The sequence below is a fragment of the Drosophila takahashii genome, chromosome 3L (genome assembly GCF_030179915.1).
Source record: "Drosophila takahashii strain IR98-3 E-12201 chromosome 3L, DtakHiC1v2, whole genome shotgun sequence".
Lineage (NCBI taxonomy): Eukaryota > Metazoa > Arthropoda > Insecta > Diptera > Drosophilidae > Drosophila > Drosophila takahashii.
This window is the reverse complement of record NC_091680.1, coordinates 5,670,509-5,695,407: the sequence shown is the minus strand read 5'-3', so window position 1 is coordinate 5,695,407 and position 24,899 is coordinate 5,670,509. Positions and strand designations below refer to the sequence as shown.

General features: G+C 44.3%; 5 protein-coding genes across 6 annotated transcripts; 2 read left to right on the top strand and 3 right to left on the bottom strand.

The window, feature by feature from the left end:
• The first annotated feature begins 223 nt into the window (after positions 1-223).
• LOC108068953 (NF-X1-type zinc finger protein NFXL1) lies at positions 224-3,886 on the top strand. The gene is made up of 10 exons (XM_017158836.3): positions 224-397; positions 478-1,097; positions 1,158-1,316; positions 1,372-1,488; positions 1,552-1,668; positions 1,726-1,857; positions 1,919-2,127; positions 2,186-2,366; positions 2,864-3,319; positions 3,382-3,886. Exons 1-10 carry the CDS (start codon positions 283-285, stop codon positions 3,805-3,807), a joined length of 2,532 nt encoding a protein of 843 aa, XP_017014325.2. The 5' UTR covers positions 224-282; the 3' UTR covers positions 3,808-3,886.
• Positions 3,816-5,096, bottom strand: LOC108068954 (solute carrier family 66 member 3). The gene is made up of 4 exons (XM_017158838.3): positions 4,862-5,096; positions 4,544-4,803; positions 4,130-4,250; positions 3,816-4,065 (listed from the first exon to the last, which is right to left on the bottom strand). The coding sequence occupies exons 1-4, from the start codon at positions 5,013-5,015 to the stop codon at positions 3,935-3,937; spliced, it is 666 nt and encodes a 221-aa protein (XP_017014327.2). The 5' UTR covers positions 5,016-5,096; the 3' UTR covers positions 3,816-3,934.
• A 314-nt stretch (positions 5,097-5,410) lies between these two features.
• Positions 5,411-14,030, top strand: ago (F-box and WD-40 domain protein 7). The gene is made up of 7 exons (XM_044394670.2): positions 5,411-5,600; positions 8,319-11,402; positions 11,652-11,833; positions 11,895-12,120; positions 12,181-12,391; positions 12,460-12,631; positions 12,691-14,030. Exons 2-7 carry the CDS (start codon positions 8,358-8,360, stop codon positions 12,800-12,802), a joined length of 3,948 nt encoding a protein of 1,315 aa, XP_044250605.1. The 5' UTR covers positions 5,411-5,600; positions 8,319-8,357; the 3' UTR covers positions 12,803-14,030.
• An 80-nt stretch (positions 14,031-14,110) lies between these two features.
• On the bottom strand, positions 14,111-18,137 carry pav (kinesin family member pavarotti). The gene is made up of 6 exons (XM_044394480.2): positions 17,825-18,137; positions 17,001-17,765; positions 16,396-16,945; positions 16,016-16,337; positions 15,413-15,963; positions 14,111-14,997 (listed from the first exon to the last, which is right to left on the bottom strand). Exons 1-6 carry the CDS (start codon positions 17,833-17,835, stop codon positions 14,524-14,526), a joined length of 2,673 nt encoding a protein of 890 aa, XP_044250415.2. The 5' UTR covers positions 17,836-18,137; the 3' UTR covers positions 14,111-14,523.
• A 230-nt stretch (positions 18,138-18,367) lies between these two features.
• Positions 18,368-20,976, bottom strand: Sqor (Sulfide quinone oxidoreductase). 2 transcript variants are annotated; one of them, XM_017158706.3, is made up of 7 exons: positions 20,563-20,976; positions 20,165-20,270; positions 19,880-20,104; positions 19,621-19,821; positions 19,350-19,559; positions 18,786-18,972; positions 18,368-18,692 (listed from the first exon to the last, which is right to left on the bottom strand). In XM_017158706.3, the coding sequence occupies exons 1-7, from the start codon at positions 20,691-20,693 to the stop codon at positions 18,379-18,381; spliced, it is 1,374 nt and encodes a 457-aa protein (XP_017014195.2). In that variant the 5' UTR covers positions 20,694-20,976; the 3' UTR covers positions 18,368-18,378. The 2 variants fall into 2 exon arrangements, with proteins under 2 accessions (XP_017014195.2, XP_070071045.1); XM_070214944.1 differs by lacking the exon at positions 20,563-20,976 and adding an exon at positions 20,320-20,430.
• Positions 20,977-24,899: the final 3,923 nt, after the last annotated feature.

The following is a 24,899-nucleotide window of genomic DNA, read 5'->3' as shown; positions in this document are numbered from 1 at the left end:
ATCAATAGAGTGATTTCTCTAAGTTAAATGAGTATTCTACTTCAACCAACTTAATCTGTAAAATTTGGCATGAAAATTAGTTATCAAAATTTAATAATTTAAAATTTTTAACTTAATTTAACTACATTTAAATTTCAGGCAGTAGAAACTTTAAAGTTCACTCCAATATCTAGTTCCGAAAAGAACTAGTTCCTTTAATTGCTGTTATCAACCGGCTGTGCAGCCCTGGTTCTACCCCCAAGAATTTATTCCCAGTTGATAGACAAAAACGCCGGCTAAAAAATGGAAAAGTTCACTAAAGCACAGGCAAAAAACTTGGCTGCTGCCCAGAAACTGGTGGACACCTACGCCTCCAGCTCCGAGGATGAGGGCGAACTGGATGAGAAGCATATTTTGGGTAAATCAAACGAAAGTCTAGTGACGTGTCATTAAAAAGCTTGACTACCAACTATTTTTATCTTTTCCCATAATATAAAGAACTCCTCTATAAGAACTACCGACCGACGGAGGGCGCAGGGAGCTCCAAGGATGCAGCCAAGACGAGTACGTTCCTGGAGAACACCTTGCACTCCGGAGCAGCCACCTGTCTCATCTGCATCGGCAGCATCCGGCGGGTGGAGGCCATTTGGTCGTGCGAGAGTTGCTACTGCTTCTTCCACTTGAACTGCATCCAGCGGTGGGCCAACGACAGCATGATGCAGATGAAGGTGAAGGCGGCGGAGCAGCAGAATGGCCAGGCCAGCCAGGGTCACTACAATCACCTGGGCGAGTTTGTGCCGCCCAAGAGGCAAAAATCGCTCCATTGGTGCTGCCCCCAGTGCCGCAGGGATTACCAGCCGACGGAGAAGCCCACGCAGTACAACTGCTTCTGCGGCAAGGAGGAGAATCCCCAGAATCAGCCCTTCCTGGTGCCCCACTCCTGTGGAGAGATTTGCGGCAAGCTGCTGCAGCCCAAGTGTGGACACGATTGCAAGCTTCTATGTCATCCGGGGCCATGTCCTCCGTGTGCCCAGCAGGCGCAGGTCTCCTGTTTGTGCGGCAAGTCCAGTCCAAGGTCCATGCGATGTATTGATAAACAGTGGAGGTGCCAGCAGGCGGTAAAATATGGGTTTAAGATAGTTTATTTCCCCTTCCTTACTAAAGAATCTTTCTTTTAGTGCCAGGATCTCCTCGCCTGTGGGAAGCACAAGTGCCAGCAGTTGTGCCATCGACCAGGACAGTGTCCTCCCTGCAGCAGCAAAAGCCTGCAGCCCTGCGAATGCCAGCGGGAATCCAAGATGGTCAACTGCTCCGATCGCAAATGGAAGTGTCAGAATGTAGGAATTGCTACTATTTACTTAGGAAATATATTTTAAATGTAAATTTCCCCAGGTTTGTGGCGCTCCCTTTGCTTGTGGCCTGCATATTTGCGAAAAGGTCTGCCATGCCGGTGCCTGTGGCGATGGCGAGTGTCCTTTGCAAGTCAGGAGTTGTCCTTGTGGCAAGAATGTAGGTTTATCTACTATTCAGACTATAAGGATTTTCTGTTAACTTATATTTTGTATTCCCTAGACCCAAGTTAGACCCTGTAATGAGGCGGAGGAAACGTGTGGCGATACTTGCCAGAAGCTGTTGTCTTGTGGCCAGCATACTTGCACTCAGCGTTGTCATCGTGGAGCCTGTATTTCTGTAAATTATTTACCAAGAAAGTATATAGGATCTTTTAAGAAATTGTAAATTTTTCAGTGCCCTATAAGAACCAAAAAGAAGTGTCGTTGTGGATTGCATGAAAAGGAGCTGCCCTGCTCCAAGGAGTTTACTTGCGAGACTAAATGCAAGCAGATGCGTGACTGCGGCAAGCATGCTTGCAATAGAAAGGTGGGAAATCACTCTTGATATTTTAATTTAAATAATTTATTTATTTATTATTTATTTCTAGTGCTGTGGCGATCAGTGTCCGCCCTGCGAGAAGATTTGTGGCAAGCAGCTGAGCTGCAACAAGCACAAATGCCAGTCGGTGTGCCACAATGGACCCTGCTACCCGTGCAAACTGGAGTCGCAAATCAACTGCCGCTGTGGCAAGACCAAAAGAAGTGTTCCTTGTGGCAGAGAGCGGAGTGCTCGCATTGTGTGCTTGGAACTCTGTCGGTGGGTTATCCTTTTACAATGTATAATCCATGAATACTAAATGGTAATCTCCTTGCAGGATAACTGCCAAATGCCATCATGGTATCAAACATCGCTGCCACAAGGGCGAGTGTCCTCCTTGCGGCCAAGTGTGTGGGCTGCCCAATGAGACCAGCAAATGTGGACACATCTGCAAGGCTCGCTGCCATGAGGCGGTTAGAGTTAATAAACCCAAAGAGGCTAGGCCACAGGCCAAAAAGGTAAGCGTTACTAGAGTCCTGCGTGAATCATTAAATTTTTGTTTTATGCCATGAAATTTTTTATTTGTTTAATTCAATTCTATGTGAAATAAATTGAATGTTTTTCTAATTTATTTCGAATTGAATGAATGAATGAATAATTTTTATGAATTTTTTGAATTTGCCAGATTTTATTTGTGCTTTCTTTTAAGAACAAGAAGTGGAACATTTTTAACAAATCAATGTTAACTGCATAGTAAATAAAATTATGGCTCTTTCTTCTTCTAAAGAATTGTCGTTTGAATTATTTCGGAATTCATGCCATTTATTCATTAAATTCTATTTAACTAAAAATTCAAATTAATTCAATTCTATTAAACTTAAAATTCGAATTAAAAAATTCTAATATAAAACAAAAAATTCAAAATAACTCAATGAATCCGTTCATGCAGGGCTCTATTACCTACCTATGAATAAAATGATTAGTAAATAAATAATCATTATAATTCCCCTTCTAGTATGAATATAAGTCATTACCCCATCCGCGTTGCGAAGAAGGCGTCGTGGTGACCTGCATTGGGGGTCACGAGGTGGCCACCTGGCCGTGCTGGAACTCCAAACCCACTTCCTGCCAGCGAAAGTGTGCCCGGCAGCTGAAATGCGGCAATCACAAATGCTCCTTGGTCTGCCACTCGGTGGCCCAACCACAGGACATGGCTCAGCAGCCGGGTTGCGCCAACTGCGAGGAGGGTTGCTCCGTTCCCCGACCCACCGGCTGTGTTCACTCCTGTCCCCGCGGCTGTCATCCGCCGCCCTGTGCCCCTTGCAACTTTGTGATCAAGAGCAAGTGCCACTGCGGACTCAATCAGTTGGTGTACAAGTGCAGCGAGTATTTCGATGAAACGGGCACCGTTCAGGAGATTATCGAGCGTAGGGAGAAGCTTCGCAGCTGCGGCAATCGTTGCTTGAAGAATGTGTGTAATTAGGTTACTTAGTTTACAATATAGAAACTTAATTTCCTCTTCTGTATCCATAGTATCCCTGTGGCCATCGCTGCTCAGCCATTTGCCACTCAGGCAAGTGTCCAAATCCCGAGCTGTGCCGCAAGAAGGTTCGCATTTTCTGTGCCTGCAAGCGTCTCAAGCAGGAGATTGCCTGCGACAAGCATCGGGCGGGTCAGGTTTCCCTAGACTGCGATTCCAACTGCAAGGCGGAGCAATCTCGAGCCCAAGCGGCGGAGCAACAGCAGCTGGAGCAGAAGCGTCGCCACGAGGAGGAGCGAAACCGCCTGGAACTCGAGAAGTTCGAGGCCAAGTTCGGCAAACGCAAGCACAAGGAGCGCAAAACTGTAGATGTTGGACCGGCAAAAACCAAGATCGACTGGCAGCGATGGGCCATCTATGTGGTATCCATCCTCACAGTTGTGGCTGCCATTGCGGTGGCTTTCTACGCGGACAGTTAAACAATCGATCGATTTGAACGGGAATTTCTAATATCAATTTAAACAGATAAGCAAATAGAATTAAAGCAACGACTGATAAGCATTTGTATGTCTATGTTGAGCTCTTCTAATCTCTAAGGCTGGCCAACTACTCCGCCTTGGCCTTCTTCTTGTAGAAACAGGCGGCGCCAAAAACGGAGGCGCTAAGGAACGTCGAGATGAGGAAGTTGGACAGCAGCATCCAGTCGTGGGATTGGAAGAATACCGTGTAGATTCGAGCTGTAAGAGTGATGAAAATGATGTTAATTGATGACCACATCCTCTATGACAAATGTGATCTCACTCATGTTTGTGAAGGCGGAGAGCGCCCAAGTGGTTCTGCTGACGGAACTGGCATCTTTGGTCCTCAGAATGGCCAGCAGCTGGAGCACCTTGCTCGTGGCTCCGATGGGCGTGCAGAAAGGCTGCAAGACAAGGCAAATATTTAAATATATATTAATTGCCCGAGCACATAGAGGTATTAATAGCTGCTCAAATATTATACAACAAACACCGGTGACCTTGAGAAAAGATGCTGCTCTGCCCAGTTAAGTGCAAACGGCCCTTCCAAACTAAAAACAAATCAAAGCAAACCAGTTTGCCTGATAGCATAATTAGTTAATTGGAAAAAATAGAGTGCCGAACGGGTTTTGAAGTCGTTATCTGGCCAGGCATTCCCAATTAATCAGTGACCAGGTGATATCTATAGCTTACTCACCACCAGGAACGTAAGGATGATAATGGGGAAGAGCTTCAGGTAGATGAGAGTGGCCACTATGCTGTATAGAATGGCCACCACCTGAGTCCTCTTTCCTAAAAGATCCTGGTACTTGAAGGCGTAGTAAATGAGGACGTACTCCTGCAGCAGGAGAACAGGATACTCCATATACGAGAGGAAGTCATAGCCACTGGTGTAGTTGTAGGACAGCATCACCGTGTAGCTGAATAGCTCCAGGCACAGACCCAAAACGCTAATGCCTGGAATAGAGAAATCATGAGTGGGAGGATGATATTTGTGTGGGCGGTGGTGCCTCACCTTTCGAGGACTCGTTCGCCCGTATCGTGTTGATCTGCGGCACCTTGATGACCAGGCAGGAGGATACCGTAATCAGGCTCAGCAGGTCGGCTATCACGAGCACCAGACCCCGCTCCAGATATTCGGAAACCACTTCCCCGAGAGCTCCACTCATCTTGCGACCGTAAATAAATTTAAAATTTGCTATTTTACGAGTGTGGCCAAAACATTGTGTGGACGGAAATGCTAGTGTTATCCTCTTTAATACCTAAAAATAGAGATAATTGTATAGAAAACAAATAAGATTGGTTATTTTAATTAACTTATTTTTAGCACACTATAGTCTTGTGTAAAACGAGTTAAAAATACTTAAGTTCTTCCAAAATATATAGAAAATAAATTAACAAAGCTACAAGAATTATGAATTAGTTAACAGAAAATGGCAAAATATTTTGAAAATATTTAAAAACCCAAATACCTCCGATATTTTGCAAAACAATTTCAAAATATCCAACGCGTGTCACGCCAAAGCACGCACATCTCTAGCTTCAACCCGAAATTCCCATGGTATATTTCAATGCTCGAGCGGTGGTCACACTGGATCCGCATAGTTTTTTTTTCGGGTCCAAAATCTGTCCAAATCCGCAAATTGCATGCATATTCTAGTGTCTGAAGATCAGAAAATTAGATAGACAGACTGAGAGTCGTTTGCAAAACGGCAAAAAGTTGGCCATTCTCCGAGGAGCAACGTCCTTAAAACGTATGTGAAAAATTCGATTGAACGTGTGTGCGTGCGCGCTGCGCCAGTGTGTGTGTGAGAGTGGGCCCAAACGCAAAAAGTTTTACACGCGTTAAATGTGCAGTTTTAATGGTTAAAAACAAATTGTGGCTGCCAAAGCGCAAGCAGAGTGTGTATTTTGGGCTGTCCTGTTAATATAAGCTGGCCAAACCGAAAGTTTATAAACAATTTGCCAGGCACCACGCGCATTTAAACTTTTGCTGCGAGAGAACGTGTTTGTGTGTGTGTGGCTCTGCCTCTGCCTGTGTGTACAACAATGTCCACATTTTTCTTTTGTTGTTTGCTCCACGAATTATGGGGCTATGGCTATCCCTCCATGTTCCATCCGCTGCTGCATTTGCAGGTTAGGGAAGTCAGCGGATGTGGGAAAGCCTGAAGTGCTCTGAATTTGCAACGAAAGTAATCTATTTTTGGGCGACTGCCACTGCGACTGAGACGGGGACCACAGGTCTCCGCTTCTCCTTCTCCGTCTCTCTGCCCATTTGGCTGCGTGTGAATGTGAGTGTGTGTATGCAACGATTATGACGACTCCACACCCGTGGTTAAAATCCACAGAGAGAAAATGTTCTTCGGGCGCATCCCCGATATTTTTATTGTCCTGGGGCACAGGTAAAATGCGTATCAAAATGCGGTGTGAAAGCGGAGAGCCCTAAAAAGACCCTACATGAGAATAAAAACGTATGTATTATTTCGGGAGGTCAACAGCCAAAGGCCAGGGGCGAAGGGAGGGGGAAGCAGGAGGAGGAGGAGGGTGGGAAGAGAATGAGAATAAAAGAAAATGTTCAGGAGAAATGCCTGCACATCTGATCTGCTTGGCCAGTGATGCAACAGCAGGAGCGCTGAAAATTCCTTTGTGATCTCTCGCCCCTTTTGTTCTGCGGATGCTGCGCTGCAATGGCTGATCTCTGCAGCCTCCTCCTCCTCTGAATCTTCCAATCTCTGCCTGCAGCGATCCCTTTTTCTACTCTCCCGTGTGCGTCTGCCTGTGTGTGTGTGGCGGCTGGTAGGATGAGGATGTGATGGCCAGTCAAGCTGCTGTCAAGCGTCAGAGATGCGCAGCTGCGATTTTCCAGTCATCGTGACTGGAAGCAAGGATCAGTGATCGCTGATTCACGACTTATCTTTTTCTGGGAAAAACTCTGAACTTGAGCTGTTTTTTTTTAATGTGACTAACTAAATGTTTTATGGTATTTCGTTTTTGAAATTAATTTCACATTCATAGGAAATCACGTATTTTTTAATAAATTTTCTTAAAATTGATAAGACATGTATTTTTGTAAAGACCAAAAATTCTGTGACTCAGCATAGTGGTAATATTTGCTTGCTTTCGCATAGGTTCTACAACTAGTCAGCACTTCATATTTCGTGACTAAATGCTAAGATTAGTGGCAGTGAAATAATAATAAAACCAGAAGCTGATCACAGTGACTTCTTCCTTGAGTTTCTGTGACTCATTCACCAGTGACTGCTCCTCGCGTCGATCATCTCTGAAAGCCAGTCAAAAGCGGAGGGAAAAGATAGCGGCTTGAATTGCAAGGTGTACGTGATGTTGTTGTTGTTGGTGGTGCGGCTGCTGTGTATCTTTGGTGCTTCTTCTTCTTACGTCCGTTACTTCTCGCTCTCGTCATCTCTGCTCTTCCACTTCTCTCCGCAATACCTTTTTCTGCTCTTTCCCGTGAGTTAGTGTGTGTGTTGTTGTTGTTGTAATACCCGTTTCGTCTTCTTTTTCCCATTCTACTTCGCGCCGTTTTAGCCTCTTCCGCCGATCCGATGCACTTTTGTGATTTCCTTTTTCGAGTTCCAGCGACGCCGGCAGAGGCGGCAGCAGCAGCGTTACAACAACATTTTTCCCACTGCTTTTCATTGCTTTGGATTTTTTTTGCAACCATCAGTTTGCGCTTGTTGCGTGGGAATTTCGGATCATCTTCGATTCTCAGGGCACAAAAGGATCGGATCGGATTGTTGGTTGTAAGCGGTGAAAAAATTGTAATACCCTTGGTTTTTGGAGCGTCGTTTGTTGTTCTGTAGAGCTTCTATTCTGTAAAGTTTCAAGCACTCAATTCCAAAGCATTGAATCTATAGAATATAATTTTCCAGTGAATCCTTAGAATTCCAAGGACTTAATGAAAAATGATTACATTTCCCTAGAGAGAGTTCTTTCTCTTAACTTGCCATTATTTAATTCCAAAACTTCCAACCACTCAATACCAAATCCTGAAATCTGTAGAACATTTCCTTTTCCAAAGGTCCTTTGCCCGAAACTTCCATTACTTTTCCCAACACTCGATGGAAAATTATTAAAATTCTCGAGAGATCTCTAGTTCTTAACTTCCCTTTACTCAATTTCAAATCATTAAATCTATAGAACATCATTTACTTTCCCATGAATCCTTTGCTCCAGAATTTCAAGGATTTAATGGAAAATTATTAATTTTTCCTAGAGATAGTTCGTATTCTTAACTTTCCATCTTCTTCCATTCCAAAACTTCCATCCACTCTATTCCAAATCGCAAAATCTATAGAACATTTCCTTTTCCATTGGTCCTTTGCCCCAAACTTCCATTACATAGTGCTAAATTATAAATTTTCCCAATACTCGATTAAATATTTTTAAAATTCCCTAGAGATCTCTAGTTCTTAACTTTCCTTTACTCAATTCCAAATCGTTTATCCTTCCAGGAGAGCGTGCTGCCCACTTTTGGATGCCTGAAAAGTATTATGGAAAGAGGATGCCCAGCTGCTAGCAGTGAATTTGTGGCCAGTGCAGGGGAGCGAACGCAGTCAGCAGTCACCAGCAGCTCCACCTCCACGTGGGCCAAGAGTCAGGCCTCGACCAGCCGGAAAGCAGGAGCTTCTGAAGCAGTCCAGGGATTAGGAGCAGGAGAAGCAGTAGAAGGAGAAGCCTTTGTATCTATGTCAACGCTGCGGGACGATGTGGAGGACGTGTGTGTGTCGTCAAACTCACAACATGGTTTCGCCGTAGTCCTGGACGACGAGTCCAGCACCTTTGAGATTAGCTCTTCCAACTCACTGCCCACCAGTGCGGGGGCGGCGTCGACGGTGGGCGTGGTGGCTGTCGACGATAGCTCCTCCACGGACACCCTGAACGGTGGCCATCCCGGCCTGGATCAGGACCACCACACCGCCTCCTCGGAGCACAGTCGTCAGGGCTTCTTTAATAACAATGAGGAGGATCCTCCGGTTGTATGCCTTATAAACGACGATGACGATGACGAGGATCTCGATCCCGATCCCGAGCCGGAAGACGAGGATGAGGAGGAACTGATTGAGGACGAGGACGACGATGTAGTGGACATTGTAGTGGCCGCCATCGACTGCCCATCGAACACATCACAATTGGCTTTGGCCGATGGCACCATCATGGCGGCCGATGGTTCCAAGATCTTCCTGGAGACGCCCGTCGTGGAGGAGGCCCAGCCGCATCCGGGTCAAGTGGTCACAACTGGCGTGCAGTCCGAGCTCACGGGCAAGCCGAAGAGATTGAGCGATGAGTTCTTGCTGGGCGACGAGGAGCAGGCGGAGAATCTGGCCTTGGGCAGCAGGGGCATTAAGTCGGAGGTCGGAGACAATCCCTCGGAGGGCGACGATGCGGCCACATGCTCCTCCCTGCACGATCGCCTCATGTCCGTGCGCCTGAAGCAGATGAGCTTGACCAATCCCTCGCCAGCAGCCGCCGCCAACCCCGAGGCTCCCGAGGCCTCTACATCCTCCAGCTCAAACTCCAGTTCCGCTCTGTCCAAGGCGGACATTGAGTCCATGGATCTGATCGAGCGTCGCGACTTCGAGACGGAGCAACGGCTGACGGGCGGCATCATCCTGCGCACCAGCTCCATGATGAGCCAGAACAAACTGAATCTAAGTCTGATCAAATCCGCGGCGGGGGGCAGTAATAGTAACAGCGACGATTGGCCCAGCAGCAGCAGCAACGGGCGCACCGTCTCCTCGGACAGCAAGTACACGTACAAGGATCTGTCCACGACTCCAACAAGCAGTCGCAAGTACACGAATAGCCGGCTAAGCAAGTCCACTGCCAAACTGAATCTGGGCTCCACGCTGGGCGGCTCCTCCACCTCCTCCGCCTCCTCCTCCTCCAGTTGCAGCCAGCACCATAGGAACGCCTCCAGTTCCACCTCAAAGTCCACAGAGGAGTCCACGGGAGCAGCCCGCACGGATGTGTACACCAACACCAACTCGAATGATTATCCTGGATTGGCAGCAAGCGCATCCGGTTCGTCCACATCCTCCAGTGCCAGTCAGCAGGATCAGGAGGAAAACCCAGCGGTCTCTTACAGCTCCGTGGGATCGCAGACCTCTCAGGAAGTCGGTGGCTGCAGTCGCACCACCGCCATTCAACCCACAGCCGATTGTTCCGCCGGCACAGACGCTCAGGCCTCCACATCGGCTTCCACTTCGTCGGGAGCTGCCAGTCGTTGCCAGTATGCCACGGCAACCACGACGAAAGCAGCTCGTCAGGTGAATGCGAGTGCCCAAACCCAAGAGCGTTTCCTGGCACGCGGGAATCCTTCAACTGCAGCAGCTCAACCAGCAGCTTCAGTTAGGCAACGTCGCAATGGTTCCAGCGATGTTGTTGTTAACCTGGAAGTGGTGGTCGAGGAGGGAGCTAACGGCGCAGGAGGAGGAGCAGATGGCGGCCTGGTGGAGCCCGGTGATTTCAGCGCCGAGGAGCCGTGGGCCAATTGCGATGAGGAGAACAATTGCTCGGATTTAGAGGAGATTTGCACGTGCCAGAATGGCAATGCGAGCAGCTACGGCGGCAGCAATGCCAGTCTCAGCGAGACCTTCGACCTGGATGTGATGGATCCCATGGATGAGCCCATTTCCCTGTCGCTTTCCACCAGTCTCGAGCAATCCCAATCGCTGACCAATCCCAGCTCGCTGATTTCGCAGCAGCGCAAGAGGAAATACAACGAGGGACGCCTGCTGGACGGAGGTGACTACTCGCTGACCATCTCCTCGAGCGGTGGAGTGGGAGGATCGGGCTCGGGAGTGAGTGACAATTGCCGCAAGCGTATAGCCTACGATTTTGCATCCACACCGAGATCCACGCAACATTCGGGACCCATAGCGGTGCCCTCTTCCGGGCACCTGGGCACCAATGCCTCGCCGGGATCGGGATTGGGATTGGGTCGTCGCACGCCTCGTTCCGTTCCCAGTCGTGACAATCCGCCGCCCGAACTGCAGCACTGGTTGGGCCAATTCCAGCGATGGTCGCATGTCGAGCGTTTGCTGGCCTTGGATCGGCTGATCGATCACTGCGATCCATCGCAGGTGCGCCACATGATGAAGGTGATTGAGCCGCAGTTCCAGCGCGACTTTATCTCGCTGCTGCCCCGTGAATTGGCCCTCTTTGTGTTGTCCTACCTGGAGCCCAAGGATTTGCTGAGGGCCGCGCAGACGTGCCGCAGCTGGCGCTTCCTGTGCGACGACAATCTGTTGTGGAAGGAGAAGTGCCGCAAGGCGCAGATCCTCGCCGAGCCGCGCAGCGATCGACCGAAGAGGGGGCGGGATGGCAACATGCCGCCCATTGCGTCGCCTTGGAAGGCCGCCTACATGCGACAGCACATCATCGAGATGAACTGGCGGTCGCGACCGGTGAGGAAGCCCAAGGTTTTGAAGGGCCACGACGATCATGTGATCACCTGCCTGCAGTTCTCCGGCAACCGCATTGTGTCTGGGTCCGATGACAATACGCTTAAAGTTTGGTCGGCGGTTAATGGAAAGGTTAGTGGTTGTACTCTCTTATAAAGATTGTTTTTAAACCCTTGCAGGGGGTTTTTAAGATTTCTGTCAGAAGTGTGCAACGCAGTGAAGGAGACGTTTCCGAAAAATAGAAAAAATAATGTCAAAATAATAAGAAATTAAACATTTTTGCGATTTGTAAGTTAATAGGAATGATCTGCAAGGGTATATAAGCTTCGGCTTGCTTCCTTTCTTGTTTTCTTATGAAATGATTTCCCTTTGTATTTACAGTGTCTTCGCACTCTGGTGGGCCACACCGGTGGCGTTTGGTCTTCCCAAATGTCCGGCAACATCATCATCTCGGGCAGCACGGATCGCACACTCAAAGTCTGGGACATGGACAGTGGCGCCTGTGTGCACACGCTGCAGGGGCACACGTCCACCGTTCGCTGCATGCATCTCCATGGCAGCAAGTAAGAAAAAATCACTAATTTATTAAGTAACCCATGCTAATGCTAAGGATTTTCTCCTCAGGGTCGTCAGTGGTTCGCGAGATGCCACTTTGAGGGTTTGGGACATCGAACAGGGCTCCTGCCTCCACGTCCTGGTGGGTCATTTGGCCGCTGTTCGTTGTGTACAGTACGATGGCAAGCTGATTGTGTCCGGAGCCTATGATTACATGGTCAAGATCTGGCATCCGGAGCGACAGGAGTGCCTGCACACTCTGCAGGGGCACACGAATCGCGTTTACTCGCTGCAGGTAAGCCTTGTAAACTCTTTCTGTGTGAATTTGTATTTAATTATTTATATTTCTTAACAGTTTGATGGCCTCCATGTGGTCTCGGGCTCATTGGACACCTCCATTCGCGTTTGGGACGTGGAGACGGGCAATTGCAAGCACACTTTGATGGGTCACCAGAGTTTAACCTCTGGAATGGAGCTGCGTCAAAACATTCTCGTCTCAGGCAATGCCGATTCCACTGTTAAAGTGTGGGACATCACAACCGGACAATGTCTGCAAACGCTGTCGGGTAAGTCTACTTGAAATCCTTTTTAATATTTAAAAATAAATATGTAATCCTTTTCTAATCCGATTTAGGTCCAAACAAGCATCAGTCTGCGGTCACCTGCCTGCAGTTTAATTCCCGATTTGTGGTGACCAGTTCCGATGATGGTACTGTCAAGTTGTGGGACGTTAAGACGGGCGATTTCATACGTAATCTAGTGGCCCTGGACTCGGGTGGATCCGGCGGCGTTGTGTGGCGGATTAGGTAAGTGGAGATTAGTCAAATTACCAGTGAAACTTTAATGATTTTAACTTACTTTTCAGAGCAAACGACACCAAACTCATTTGTGCCGTGGGCTCCCGCAACGGAACGGAGGAAACGAAGCTCATGGTCCTGGACTTTGATGTGGAGGGGGCATGTGTCAAGTGCTCATAGGAGTCGGTGCACGTTGTTTGGATCCAGGCGGCGGATAATGGCCAAGGACAAGGACAAGGACGGGGCAGCTAGTATACAGCTTCAAGCGAGATTTCATTGCAAACTCATCATCTAAGCACAGAGAAAACCACACACACAACAGATAGCAGATAGACAGATAGCAGCGGATGTGAAAAGTCCGCCAAACCGAAATGTTGATTGCCTTGCCAACAGAATGCAGCTGCTCACATACACCACTCACACACCATACACACTAAAAACACACAGAAAACAATTAAGAAAGGGAAAAACTGAGGAAAAGTAGGGTCGGATAGTTGGGGTGTGGCTGTTGTGGCTGTGAGTGTGTATTGTTAATAATACCTTCTTTACATTTACGTTGCTTCATAGCCAAAATTCGTTTTCCACCGTAGAATAATTTCGCTTCTTAGTTCTTATTACGTTTATATACACATCCATATGTCGAGAGTCGATTGAATTAATTCTAATAATTATGATTATGATTACGATTACGTATTATAAAAACGAAAAACCGCAGATATATCTACAGATGTTGCAGTTCCGCGTCGTGTGAAGAACATCCGAGAGAACGTTTATGAAAAACCAGAGCTTTATATTGATTAAATTGTAATTTGTTTAACTTGGAATTCGGATAAGATGTGGATGATATGTTAATTAATATTGGCCCAGCACTTGAGTTTGCCGTCTATTATGTTTACATTTGTGGTTTCGTTTCGTCCAATTTGTTTTGTTTAAATGTACTTGGAGTTACCTATATTCTATATTATCGTGTTCTGATTGTGTTTCTCCCTTTAAATTTGATTGATTTGATTTATATTTGTCATTTGTAGTAGTATATAGGGTACTTAGCTTGATTGGCTTCCAATTCCAAATTCGAAATTCCTCATTTGCCAGGAACCTGCCACAATTGCCGTATACATAGCGTTTAAGAGTCATCTGCCGAAACTCATCGAGCAGCAGCTCACCCCCAAAAATATGAAGTAAAGTAATACAATACTGCATAACAACACTGCAACACAATAACAACAACACTCACACACACGTGAAATCATTAAGCGAACATATATTTTAATTATAGACTGATTTATTAGTAATTGAAATTAATCTACAAATATGTATGTGTAATGGTACCGTATGTATTTCAATAAAATTTATCGGTTTAAGCATAAATCTGAATAAACGCAGGAATAATAATACAAATAGTTAATAACATTTGTGTGATTTATTAAATGGAACTGGGTGTTTTGGGCTATTTAATGCAATCCTTAAGAAATAAAAGTGAAAACAATATTTTATTTTAGTAAATGTGCTTTAATTTCACTTTATTTGTTCATTTTTTAACTGGAGTTTCCTCCAAAAAACAATAAAATATTCAATACTTTATGATACAACTAGTGTAAATATAAATGGACGATGCTTGGATAGTTTCCATCTAGAACTCTTTGCTAATATCCTGCGGTTATTAGCTTTTCTTTGACCAAGGAAACATTTCCATTTGCGAGGTGTTACGAATTCATTTACGGGGTAATTTATACAGATTAACCATTCTTCATTTTAATCAAACAAATCACTTCATTGCGATTCAATTCCAAAACCATAAAGGGTGTGAGTAGTAAGTAATAAACTTAAATTTAAGTTATGCAAACTAAATAACTATAAGCTAAACTGTGTAATTGACTTGAAGTATTCAATTTCCATCCTCTCTACATCTTTGACTTCTTGCTGCTGTGTCCCTCGATGCCGAGATTGCAGCGCGAGGCGACGTCCTGAGCCGAGGTGATTGTGCTGGGCACTGCACCGCCGCCGCCCAGAGCGGAAATGGTCCCATTGCTTGGTCGCTTTCGCGTGGGCGAGTGAACAGGGGATTTCTGCTTCAGGCACTCCACATCGTTGAAGACGACTTGGGCACCACCGCCGCAAGTGGGTATTACGTTACCCTTGTACAACTTCGTCTCCACATCGCCATCCGTATCCGCATCCTGTGAGACCAGGCAGTACTTGGTTGTTCCATGAGCAGTCAGCTCCTTCATGTCGGTTAGCTTCGTCACTGATTTGCGGTTCTTCAGATACGGCTGCATAATGGTGCCCAGAGGCACGGGATTGGCGGCCCGGTGCTCCAGCCACTTGTCGCCGGCGGAACGAGAGCGTCGGTGGCGATTGTTAGCCGCTGCAGCTCCCTAGGGAAAATATTAAAATAGATATTAAATCATTAAACTCATCTCATTTCTTGAAAAAGCCCGAATTAAATTCAAATAATAAATAAAAATGTATCTAATTCGACACCTTGAAAAAGCCCAAATTAAATTCAAAATCTAAATTCAAATAATAAATAAAAATGTATCTAATTCAACACCTTGAAAAAGCCCAAATTAAATTCAAAATCTAAATTCAAATAGTAAATAAAAATGTATCCCTTGCAAAAGCCCAAATTAAGCTCAAAATCTAAATTCACAATTATAAAAATAAAAATGTATCTAATTCGACACCTCAGACGAGCTGAAGGCCATAGCTGCTAGAGCTCTTTATCTTATAGTTAGCTAATAGTTTTAACTTTAAGTTTGCTTTATATAAATAAATAAATATCCCTCTTACATGACGCGGCGTGGCATAGATATCCGTTCTTGTGGCCGGCACCGAAGACTCCTCGGTGCGCGCTGTATATCCACCGCGATCCTTTTCGTTCAGTATATTCTCGGAGCTCTGGGAACGCGGCAAACTGGGCAGATCTTCGGACTGGAGAATATTCGATACCAGGCGCAACTTTTCGTCCTTGATGCGCATGCGTTCCTGCAACTTGGCACGCTGTTCGCGCAGCTTGTGCTCAAACTCTCGCTTGTTTTTGTCCGATTCCACGGCCAGCTTGGAGCTGAACTTCTTCTTTTGCTTCTCCTTCTCGTGCTCCTTCTGGGTGAGCATATTCTCCTTCTCATTGAGCTTAAAAGTCAGCTCCTCCACCTGCCTTTCGCGCTTGCTCAGCGTGTTGTTCAGCACATCGATGGAGCTCTCGTGGATGCGCACCTTCTTCTCGAGGGCAGCGCTGCGTTCGCGCTCCTGTTTGTAGACGGCTTTTAACGAAGCGAGCTCTGTGCGCAGCTGAAGATTGTCACGGTCAAGGTTCATCAGCATTTGACGGAAGTTGTCACCTAAAAGGTGAGATATAAGTATCTTATTCGAGCTTAGAACTGCACTACTTACTCTTAATTTCCAAATTGGCGCGCAGCTTCTTTCGCTTTTCTATACGTTGCTCTAAATAATGCATTAGCTCGCGGATCTTTAGCTCCGCCTCGGGACTGTCCATTTCGTAGGCGGGAAAATCGGGTCCCAAACTGTAGACCAATCCTATATCCACCTCCAAATCCTTGGCCTCCGGAATGCCCAGCTCATTTAGATTATTAACAGCAATCTTGAATAGTTTGTTGGCCTTGCGGCGACCGGGAGTTAGACCCAAATCCTGCTTCATGGGAGTGGCCCGAGCTATTTGCACCTCCTGCGTCATCTCGGCGAACTTCATCACTTGCTAAAGGGTTAGAAAAACATTAGATATTTGTATTCTTCGGGTAAAGGTAAATACCCACCATATTCTCGTCATAATCCTCAATCCTGGGGTTAATGCACACAATCATGGACACCTGCCCCTCGCCATCAAAGTAGTTTTTGAACATATGAGTGATCTTGGAGTCGCGATAGGGAATCTTCTTCGGAGCCAAGCCATTTCCCGCCGCCAACTGATTCTCCCGCAGATATTCCAGGCAAGTGCGCAGCGTCATCAGCGAGTTGTTGATGTTGCCAGCCTCTCGCAAACGCACGCCGGTGTTTTTGGTGCGCGAGGAGCGCTCACTGCCCGCCAAATCCACCAGGGACAGCTGGCTAACCGTGATATTCTGCCTGTCCTGGACGACATTCTCGCCCTGGCTGTCGGTGGGCGCCTGCACTAATCGTATGTTGAATACGGAATGACTTCTACTGGATTCAGCATTCAAAACAGTGTGTCCCATGCGCTTGCGCTTCTGGCCCATTTGGAAGACCTCGAGGGCCTCCTCCACGGTCTTAATCTCCACCTCGGTGACGCCATGGACGAACATGTGACGATTGGCATCCTCACGAATGATTTTGCTCTGCAAAGTCCTAGAAAGATAAGCATTTTAACAAGGTTTCTTTGGATTTCATGGCCTCTACCCACTTCTGTATACCCGAATCCTCGAGCAAATCGTAAACACTGTTGTTGTAAATCTCTATGTAGGTCACAAACACCGAGTACATGTTGTCCTCATCCAAACCTAGTAGAGGTGTTGGCTCCACGGAGGCCTGCGAGGCAATCTCGGGATCGGAGTCCTTGTGCCTGAAGGCAAATCGTCCGGCGCCCGCAAAACGCTGGTTCATCTCGTGCTGTCGTTCTAGGAGAGCATCCTCCTCGGACAGGATTTCGAAACCATTCAGCTTATCTGGTTTAAAGACAAACTTTTTGGCCTGGTAATCCGAGATGGTACGGAAAAGCACATCCAGGCAGCGCGGCATGATGCCCCTGTGCTTTAGATTCCCCGTCATGGTGTAGGTCTTCCCACTCCCAGTGACTCCATAGGTGAAAAGCAGACTGTTGCGACCCTTCAGAAGATTCTCCACCAGCGGCTGGGCCACCGAACCGTAGACATCCTGCTGCGTGGCCTCCGGCTGGAAGACGTGCTTGAAGATGTACTGAATCTCCCGCTGACCTCCGCCATTATGTGCGATTTTGTGGTGCTGCAGCAGCTGATCCTGCGGATTCAAAGCGATCGTTGTGGAGTTCTTCACTCGCAAGGAGGCCAAATCCGCATCGGATTGCAGGGGTCGCACGCGGCAGAACACGTTCACCGGATCCCTGGCCTTATCGGAGGTGTCTCGTCGTAGTTTCTCCGTAGTTTGTTGCAATCTCGGCGTTTTCGGAACGACGCGCATCGGCGTCCTGGGTCTGCAAATGGGTAATTTCAAAGCTAGAGACGATCTTGTCAGGCCTGTCATTGTACTCACACTGCCTTCATGTTTTCCGCTTTCTTTTGCCAGTGAATTCGATGTTTTGGCGCTGCTTTTGCTTGTTTTGGGCGCAAATCGATCTCTCTTTTGGTTCGTTACCTTCAAATTTACAGCGCCAAGCGACGCCACGCTGTGTTTTAGAGTGACCAAGAGCGCACTTTTGGTCACTCTAAGCTGGTGAAAAATACCAACTATCCATTCGATATATACTAGATGTTTATGGCTGCGTACACTATTCGTCATTTGAATAGTTACACTAGCGCAGCTGTACGAAAGTTATTCATTGTGTTAATATATATAACAGTCAGTTTTTTTACAGAAAAAATTAAATTACAAATAATAGCGAAATCCCTTAGAGCACAAATAAATGACAGAAAAACCTAATTACATAGTTTGCCTATCAAAAAAAGACCTATTCAACTGACGCACATTGTCACATTGCACAAACAGTATTTTTCCAGGGCTACTTGCACATTAAAATACCGATTCCCTGCGAATGGCAATATTTTAACGGCTTTTCAAATACCAAACAAGATCGCCTGAGGTCAATATTACTTTTTATTAAACTTAAGATTGGCGAACATTTTCCGCATGAATGCCGGTCCGTTCCAATAACCCTTCATCATTAGCTGCCAGTAGAGCACCGGCATCAGCTCCTTCTTCATAAAGAACATGGAATAACGCTCCTTGGCCTGATCAACTGGAAATGTTTCCACTGGAGTGAGATTATAGTCGAATTCAGCCAGGATGCAGGAGTTGTAGCCGGTGACAATGGGACAGGAGGAGTACCCATCGTAGATATCCGTCGGTGGCTTTCCCTCGATTGCCGCTATCAGGTTCTTAAAAACCACCGGAGACTGGGCAGCTGTAAGAGGCGAATAAATCTCATTTCGTATTCCCCAACATCATTGAATATTCCGATTAGGATTACGAGTACCCAACGGAATCCAAGTCTTACCTGCTGCCGCCGCCGTCTTTGAGTTGGGGGTGCATGCCGAATCGCCAATGGAGAACACGTTGCTGTACTTATTGTGCTGCAGCGTCATTTGGTCGACGTCCACGAATCCAGTTGGGGTCACCAGCTGCTTGCAATTGGCCACCACATCCGGAGCGGTCATCGGAGGCGTCACGTGGAGCATGGAGTACTAGGGGAAGGGGAATCGGATTTAATGGAGTCGAAGGGAGGATCATATTCAAGAAATGGGTATTATATTTCCAAGTACAACTTTGCAATTCGATTCCGATTGTAATCATTTGGTTACACTTTCTTGATTTTGAGCTAGGTCTAATGTAATACTTTCAGAAATCAACATTAGTTTTTCCAGAAGTTTTGTTTACTTCAAGTTTTCTAACCTTGTGTCTTGAATTTCTAAATGTTTACAAGTTTTTTATATATTGTGAAATTAATTTTAATTGTTTTTTATAAAAGCTATAAAATGTATCAGCTCAAAATAATCAAAATAAAAATCAAATAATCCTAAAATCATCTTTGGAATACAGTCTCTACATTTTTAGTACTTACCGTCTCTTCGTATAACTTTCCGGGATTGGCGAGGTCCTCGAAAACGGCTATATTATCACTATGTCTGACTTCCACGAGGTTCCTATTCACATTAAGAGTGATATTGCGCTTTTTAACCAGTTTCATCAAAGCATCAGCGTAATGTTTGACACCAAAAATTACGGGAAGAGATGTGCTGTAGATGATATTTACATCATTGCGGCGACCCATCTGTAAAAAAAGTAATATAATGATATTTCTTCACTATGTCTCTCTTAAATCGTATACAAACCTTCCTAAAGTAGTGATCCGATATGTAGGCTATTTTCTGTGGAGCACCTGCACACTTGATGGGGCAATGGGGAAAGGTAAAGACCACATTTCCCTTATAAGTCCTACGCAGACATTCGTACACCTGATCCACGTACTTGGGCGAATAAATGGAACACACATTGCTGCCCGGGGTCTCCAGGGCCTCCACCAGTCCAGGGATCTACGGGATAAAATATAATTATTTTAATAACCATAATAATTTCATATTTAAAACCCACCTTTTCATACTTAAGTTGCAATCCTGTGGCAATGACAAGAAAGTCGTACTTGATCGTGTTCCCACCAGAAGTGCTAACCGTATTATTATCCGGATCGAACTCCAGAGCCTTTTCCTTCACCCACTTGGCCTTTTTGGGCAGCACATCAGCCATTTGCCGGTGACTTTGGTCTAATCTCTTCATACCTCCGCCAATTAGGGTGAACATGGGTTGGTAATAGTGTTTCTAAGGAGGGGAAGTACCAGTATTATTTACCTATCATACAAGATAAGAGATATTACTTACTTCTTCTGGTTCCAGAACGATCACCTTGTTGCTGCCCAGACGGGAGGACAACTTGGCCGCCATGGCACAGCCACCGGTTCCACCGCCCACCACCAAAACTTGACATCTGTGGGGTAAAAATATTATAATTAAATATTTTTTTGTAATATCATTACTTTTTAATGACAGAATCTTCAAGGGAGGCAGGTCGCATGACCACACCCTCTGAAAACAGCTTATATGCCATCATAATCGAACCATCGAACCACATCCTAACATTTCGTTATCGCTCTTAACTAAGTATTAACTTAGAGCTTAAGTGCTAACCCCACCTAAAACATACTAATTCAATTTGTTTTGCTATGCCAGCCGGTTCGTTGAAAATTGCAAAACTTTCACAGCGAAATAAACAAACTTACTCTTGCCTCTCGTAATTCACTCGTGAGGTGGAAAGGAATCTGGTGGCGAATGCAGGTGAAGCAGGGTGATTCGAGGAGGCGAAGAGGTGCCTCTGGCACTGGTTAAAGGTCCCCGGTAGCCGACGATTCATCGTGGTAGATCAGGTGGATCGTGGATCTTCGATCTATCGAATCAGCAGGTAAAAATCGGACTGCGAATGGCAACTGCCGATGGACAACTGGCGCAGAAAAAAAGCTTTTGATGGGGGGTTATCAAACCGGCAAACACTGGCAAAAATTTAGTACTATTATAAATTTAGAAAAATACTTGAAGAATTTTGAAAAACTGCCGGTTTTTGTTCAGACGGCACTGTATATTTCCGAAAACATTTCGACCTACTTTTACGAACAACAAATCGTGTGTGCCGAAACTTGTCAATGAAATGGAACATAACAAATGATTTTAAACACAAATAAATACGTATTACAAACATTCCTTATAGAGTGAAATACATATTTTGCTAAGGGCCGGTTTCTCGAGTGCCGGCTAACATTTCTCGAACAGATAAAGTCCCTGCTAAGGCATTTTGGCTTTCTCGAGCATAAATGTGAGAGCTAACTTTGACAGGGACTCGGAGTCCCTGTTAAGCGTTTTCGACTCGATAGAATGACAGCTGATTTCCCAAAGCCAACTATGAAGAAGAAACGAAATCACAGCTGACTTTTCCTTTAAATTATACCCAAACAGCTGATAAAATAATCGAAGCATGCCATTTTTTGCGCTTCACAGCTCAATTCTGTGCGTTAACAGCACTCTGTAATTGTTTCTCGTTCAGATAAATTAAAGCAGTCGAGAAAGCGGATTTGCTTTTACGAACAGTTTATCTGGTATTTAAGTTTTTCGAACAGATAGCTATCAGGGACTTTGACAGGGACTCGAGAAACCGGCCCTAACTGTAGAAAATTTAAAAAATATGTCAGGCCTCCAGAAAATGAAATAAACATTTAATTTCGCCCATCAGCCATAAAAAGTCAAAGTGAAAACCTGTTTTTTCAGGGGTAATAAAAATAGTGTAAACGTCACAAGTTTCACTATATTTTTCAGTTGAGTGTATTAATTGTTTAACCTTGGAAGATTGCTAAAGCTTTTCAGCAGGCTTTTTTTAGTCAGCTGTTTAGCGAATAAAGCTTATAAATTAAATGTGGTACTAAATAAAATAAAGCTTTAGATTACGCGTACTAATTACTGTCTACAGTGGATCTTCGCGAAAAAGAAACCCATGAGATCATGTTTTAAAATAAAGGGTACTTAATTCTAACAAAATATCAAATATTTGCCTGCTTATCGGGGCCAAGTGATTTATTATTTGCATTTTTAAAAGGCATCTGGGTTTTTTTGAGGTATACCTCTGGGGGCAACCTTATCGAAGGGGAAGCTTTCCATAAGTTGATGAACTGGTAATTACGCAGCATAAAAAATAATAAAATAAATTCCGTTCTTTTGTTTATGTTTCCTTCAGAAAGATTTCATATCACATCGAAATAAATCCCCAGAGACCAGTAATCCCAAGTTAATTTAGAATTCAAATATTGAAAAAGTGACAATATTTTCACATTTGCTTTGATTACTTCTCTCTGCCTTATCAAGGAATTCCTATATTATGTGAACATTAAGTGGTCAATTAATAGATTGTACAAGTCTAATCGGAATCTGAAGGTCGCCTTTAAATTTTATTGATAAACCGCAGCGGTCATCCACTTGTATAAGTATATAAAATTCAAATTCATTTAATACTTGGCCGGAAATTTATTGAATTAAATATTATTTAAACAGAGTCCCAGCTAAAAAGTATAAAGGTCTTTTTGTAATATTCAAAATCGTTTAAATTTGAATTTTGTAAACTTATTTTTTACGTTTTTTGCTTCCAAAATATATTTCAGTGTTTTAATAAAATTTATACTTTCTTCGTGTTTTTTTGCTGTAGCTTGGTCAAAAATTGTCACAGATCAAAAGCAAGAACTGTTTTGTGCAGCTGGCAAACTAATAAAATGATGTTCTTTACTTTCCGGATAATTTGGAAAAAATATTATTTTTCCAATTTTTGCATTTTCTACAAGGGGTTACGTCATAATTTTTTGCGAAAAATTGACTAAAATTAAAACTTTTAGGTTTAAATGCCAATGAATGGGAAATTTTATTACGAATTCAACGAGGTATGACATTCCAGATTTGGACTATCAAATCCTTTGTTTCGGTCAAAATACTTATATTTTTAGCTGAAAAATAAGGATTTCGGTTTTTGGAATAAAAACGAATTTTTATACAACGTAATTAGGTGTGGGGTTTTTTATTATTATGTTATGTTATGCGTAATTTTCACGGTTTTTCCCCACTCGCGTAGAGAGATAGTCTTCTTCGACGAGCATTAAAGTCATGAAACTTTAAACGGTCTTGCATCATGAAAATATTTTTAAAATTTCCCAACTTAAAGCAGTGCGCATTTGTCTACTATATGTATGTTTCATTTCCAGGGAATTTCCATGGCCCACGATCTAATATATAACTTCCATTAAGTAGGTAATTAAATTATTCATTTATTTATTCTTATTATTCTTATTCAGATTTCCGATAAAAATATTTAAAAAATTTTCTCCCCACACAATCGAATTAGGGGGCTTTCCGATGAACTCGTCAATTAATGAATATAATTTCCCCTCGCGTATGTGTCACATATCCAGGGATTTTCCATGGCCCCACAGACAGACGGATAGACGGACGTGCGCATCGATGCTAATAAATATAGTAAATGTTGGATGATTAAGTGAACAATGTTGCCAATAAACGGCGGACATGTCAAACGCCACGAGACGACAACTGTGACAGCGGCGGGTTTAATTACGCCATGCTGACGACTGATTGCAGATGGATGTGGGATATGGATGGATGGTGGGGGGATATATTCGAGGTGGGCGGGACTGGGGGGCGGGTCCTGGCAAGGACCTAGCGTGGGCCCGACCCGCCATGAGGTGCCCATCATCAATTGGAGACAAGCTGGCAATTCAAATGAAGCCCTATTGACTGATGGCCAAATTGGCTGCGCGACTGCGTGGGCGACTATCTATCTGTTTCTATATATATAGAAATATATGGAAATCAATGGGTGGTTTGGGTGGTTGGGTGTCTTGTGGTTCGGGGGGTGGCGTACTTTCAGCCACTTTAAATTCTGTTGTTGCTAGGTGACCATTACCATTACCATTTCCTTTTCCCACCAGGCCATCATCATGTTGTTCCCTATCGGAATAATGACCAAAACTGGTGGTCACCATGCTGACTTGACTTTCCCCAATGGTCTGTTGTCGGTTGGTTGCCTGTGATTGCGTGAGCTCCACTTCATTTGAATATAACGGTGGCAGGCCACTTGGAGCACGTAGGCCCACACGGAGAAAAATGCCAAGGAATATGGCTGCGATAATATCTTTGCAATTTTTAAAACATTTCTTTATCTATAAGATAGATATCGTTTACGTGATATTTGGTAATTGATTTCTTTAAAATTACTTCTCTTTTTAAAACGTTAACTATAATCCTTGTCATAAATTTTAAGAAAGATATTGGGGTGATAATTATTTTGATAATTTGAGACCTATATTTGTATCAGCCTTTAAGATAGAAGTATTTTACGTGATAATTATAATTATTTTTATTGATCCTATTTAAACTTAGTAAACATCCTTCTTATAAACTGAAAGTTCTGTATTTTATTAATTGAAAAAAGATTGTTTATATAATAATAATATTAAGTTGTATTATAAACTCTTAAAATATATTATAGAAATTTATTGTATGATCTTACAAATATGTCATTTGCTGTCACAGATAAGAAGGTATTATCAAAAACTTATATATAGTAGACTATTTAAATTTAATTAAAATATTTGTATACCTTGGAAATATCACCACCTAGTGACGAATCGCACGGAACCGATAGAGATAAGTGCGATTAGCCAAATAAAATACATATTTATGACTCATAATTTTTCACAGTGCTTCTTAAGATATTATTCATACTTTTGGGTATTGTCTAAATTAAGAGTGGGTGTATAATAACCTAATTAGGGAGGTAGCCAATAAATCTCTAATTGGGTGCATTATATCTGTGTTGTTTCTTAATACCTGAAGAGTATTATTTGTCTAGATAAGAGTTAAGAGGGATTACCAATTTTGGCAGTGTCAATTTTTCTCCGTGCCCAGACTCCTAGACTCCGAAGTGCAATTCAATTGACGCCACACCAACCAAAATCAATTGCAGCAGCAGCCGTCTGTGGCGGGATCTTTATGCAATTGTTCTGGGGGCTCT

Bases quoted from the DNA above. Each gene is read 5' to 3' on its own strand.
- LOC108068953 (XM_017158836.3), top strand. From the start codon at position 283: ATGGAAAAGTTCACTAAAGCACAGGCAAAAAACTTGGCTGCTGCCCAG. The intron at 1,489-1,551 runs GTAGGTTTATCT...TGTATTCCCTAG, and splicing joins GTTGTCCTTGTGGCAAGAAT to ACCCAAGTTAGACCCTGTAA. The intron at 1,669-1,725 runs GTAAATTATTTA...TAAATTTTTCAG, and splicing joins ATCGTGGAGCCTGTATTTCT to TGCCCTATAAGAACCAAAAA.
- LOC108068954 (XM_017158838.3), bottom strand. From the start codon at position 5,015: ATGAGTGGAGCTCTCGGGGAAGTGGTTTCCGAATATCTGGAGCGGGGT. The intron at 4,804-4,861 runs GTGAGGCACCAC...TCTCTATTCCAG, and splicing joins GGCGAACGAGTCCTCGAAAG to GCATTAGCGTTTTGGGTCTG. The intron at 4,251-4,543 runs GTGAGTAAGCTA...CTTGTCTTGCAG, and splicing joins TCATCCTTACGTTCCTGGTG to CCTTTCTGCACGCCCATCGG.
- ago (XM_044394670.2), top strand. From the start codon at position 8,358: ATGGAAAGAGGATGCCCAGCTGCTAGCAGTGAATTTGTGGCCAGTGCA. The intron at 12,392-12,459 runs GTAAGTCTACTT...AATCCGATTTAG, and splicing joins ATGTCTGCAAACGCTGTCGG to GTCCAAACAAGCATCAGTCT. The intron at 12,632-12,690 runs GTAAGTGGAGAT...CTTACTTTTCAG, and splicing joins GGCGTTGTGTGGCGGATTAG to AGCAAACGACACCAAACTCA.
- pav (XM_044394480.2), bottom strand. The intron at 16,946-17,000 runs GTGGGTAGAGGC...TTATCTTTCTAG, and splicing joins GAGGATTCGGGTATACAGAA to GACTTTGCAGAGCAAAATCA. The intron at 16,338-16,395 runs GTGGGTATTTAC...CTAACCCTTTAG, and splicing joins AGGATTATGACGAGAATATG to CAAGTGATGAAGTTCGCCGA.
- Sqor (XM_017158706.3), bottom strand. From the start codon at position 20,693: ATGAATCGTCGGCTACCGGGGACCTTTAACCAGTGCCAGAGGCACCTC. The intron at 19,822-19,879 runs GTGGGTTTTAAA...TTTATCCCGTAG, and splicing joins TGCAACTTAAGTATGAAAAG to ATCCCTGGACTGGTGGAGGC. The intron at 18,973-19,349 runs GTAAGTACTAAA...CCCTTCCCCTAG, and splicing joins GAAAGTTATACGAAGAGACG to TACTCCATGCTCCACGTGAC.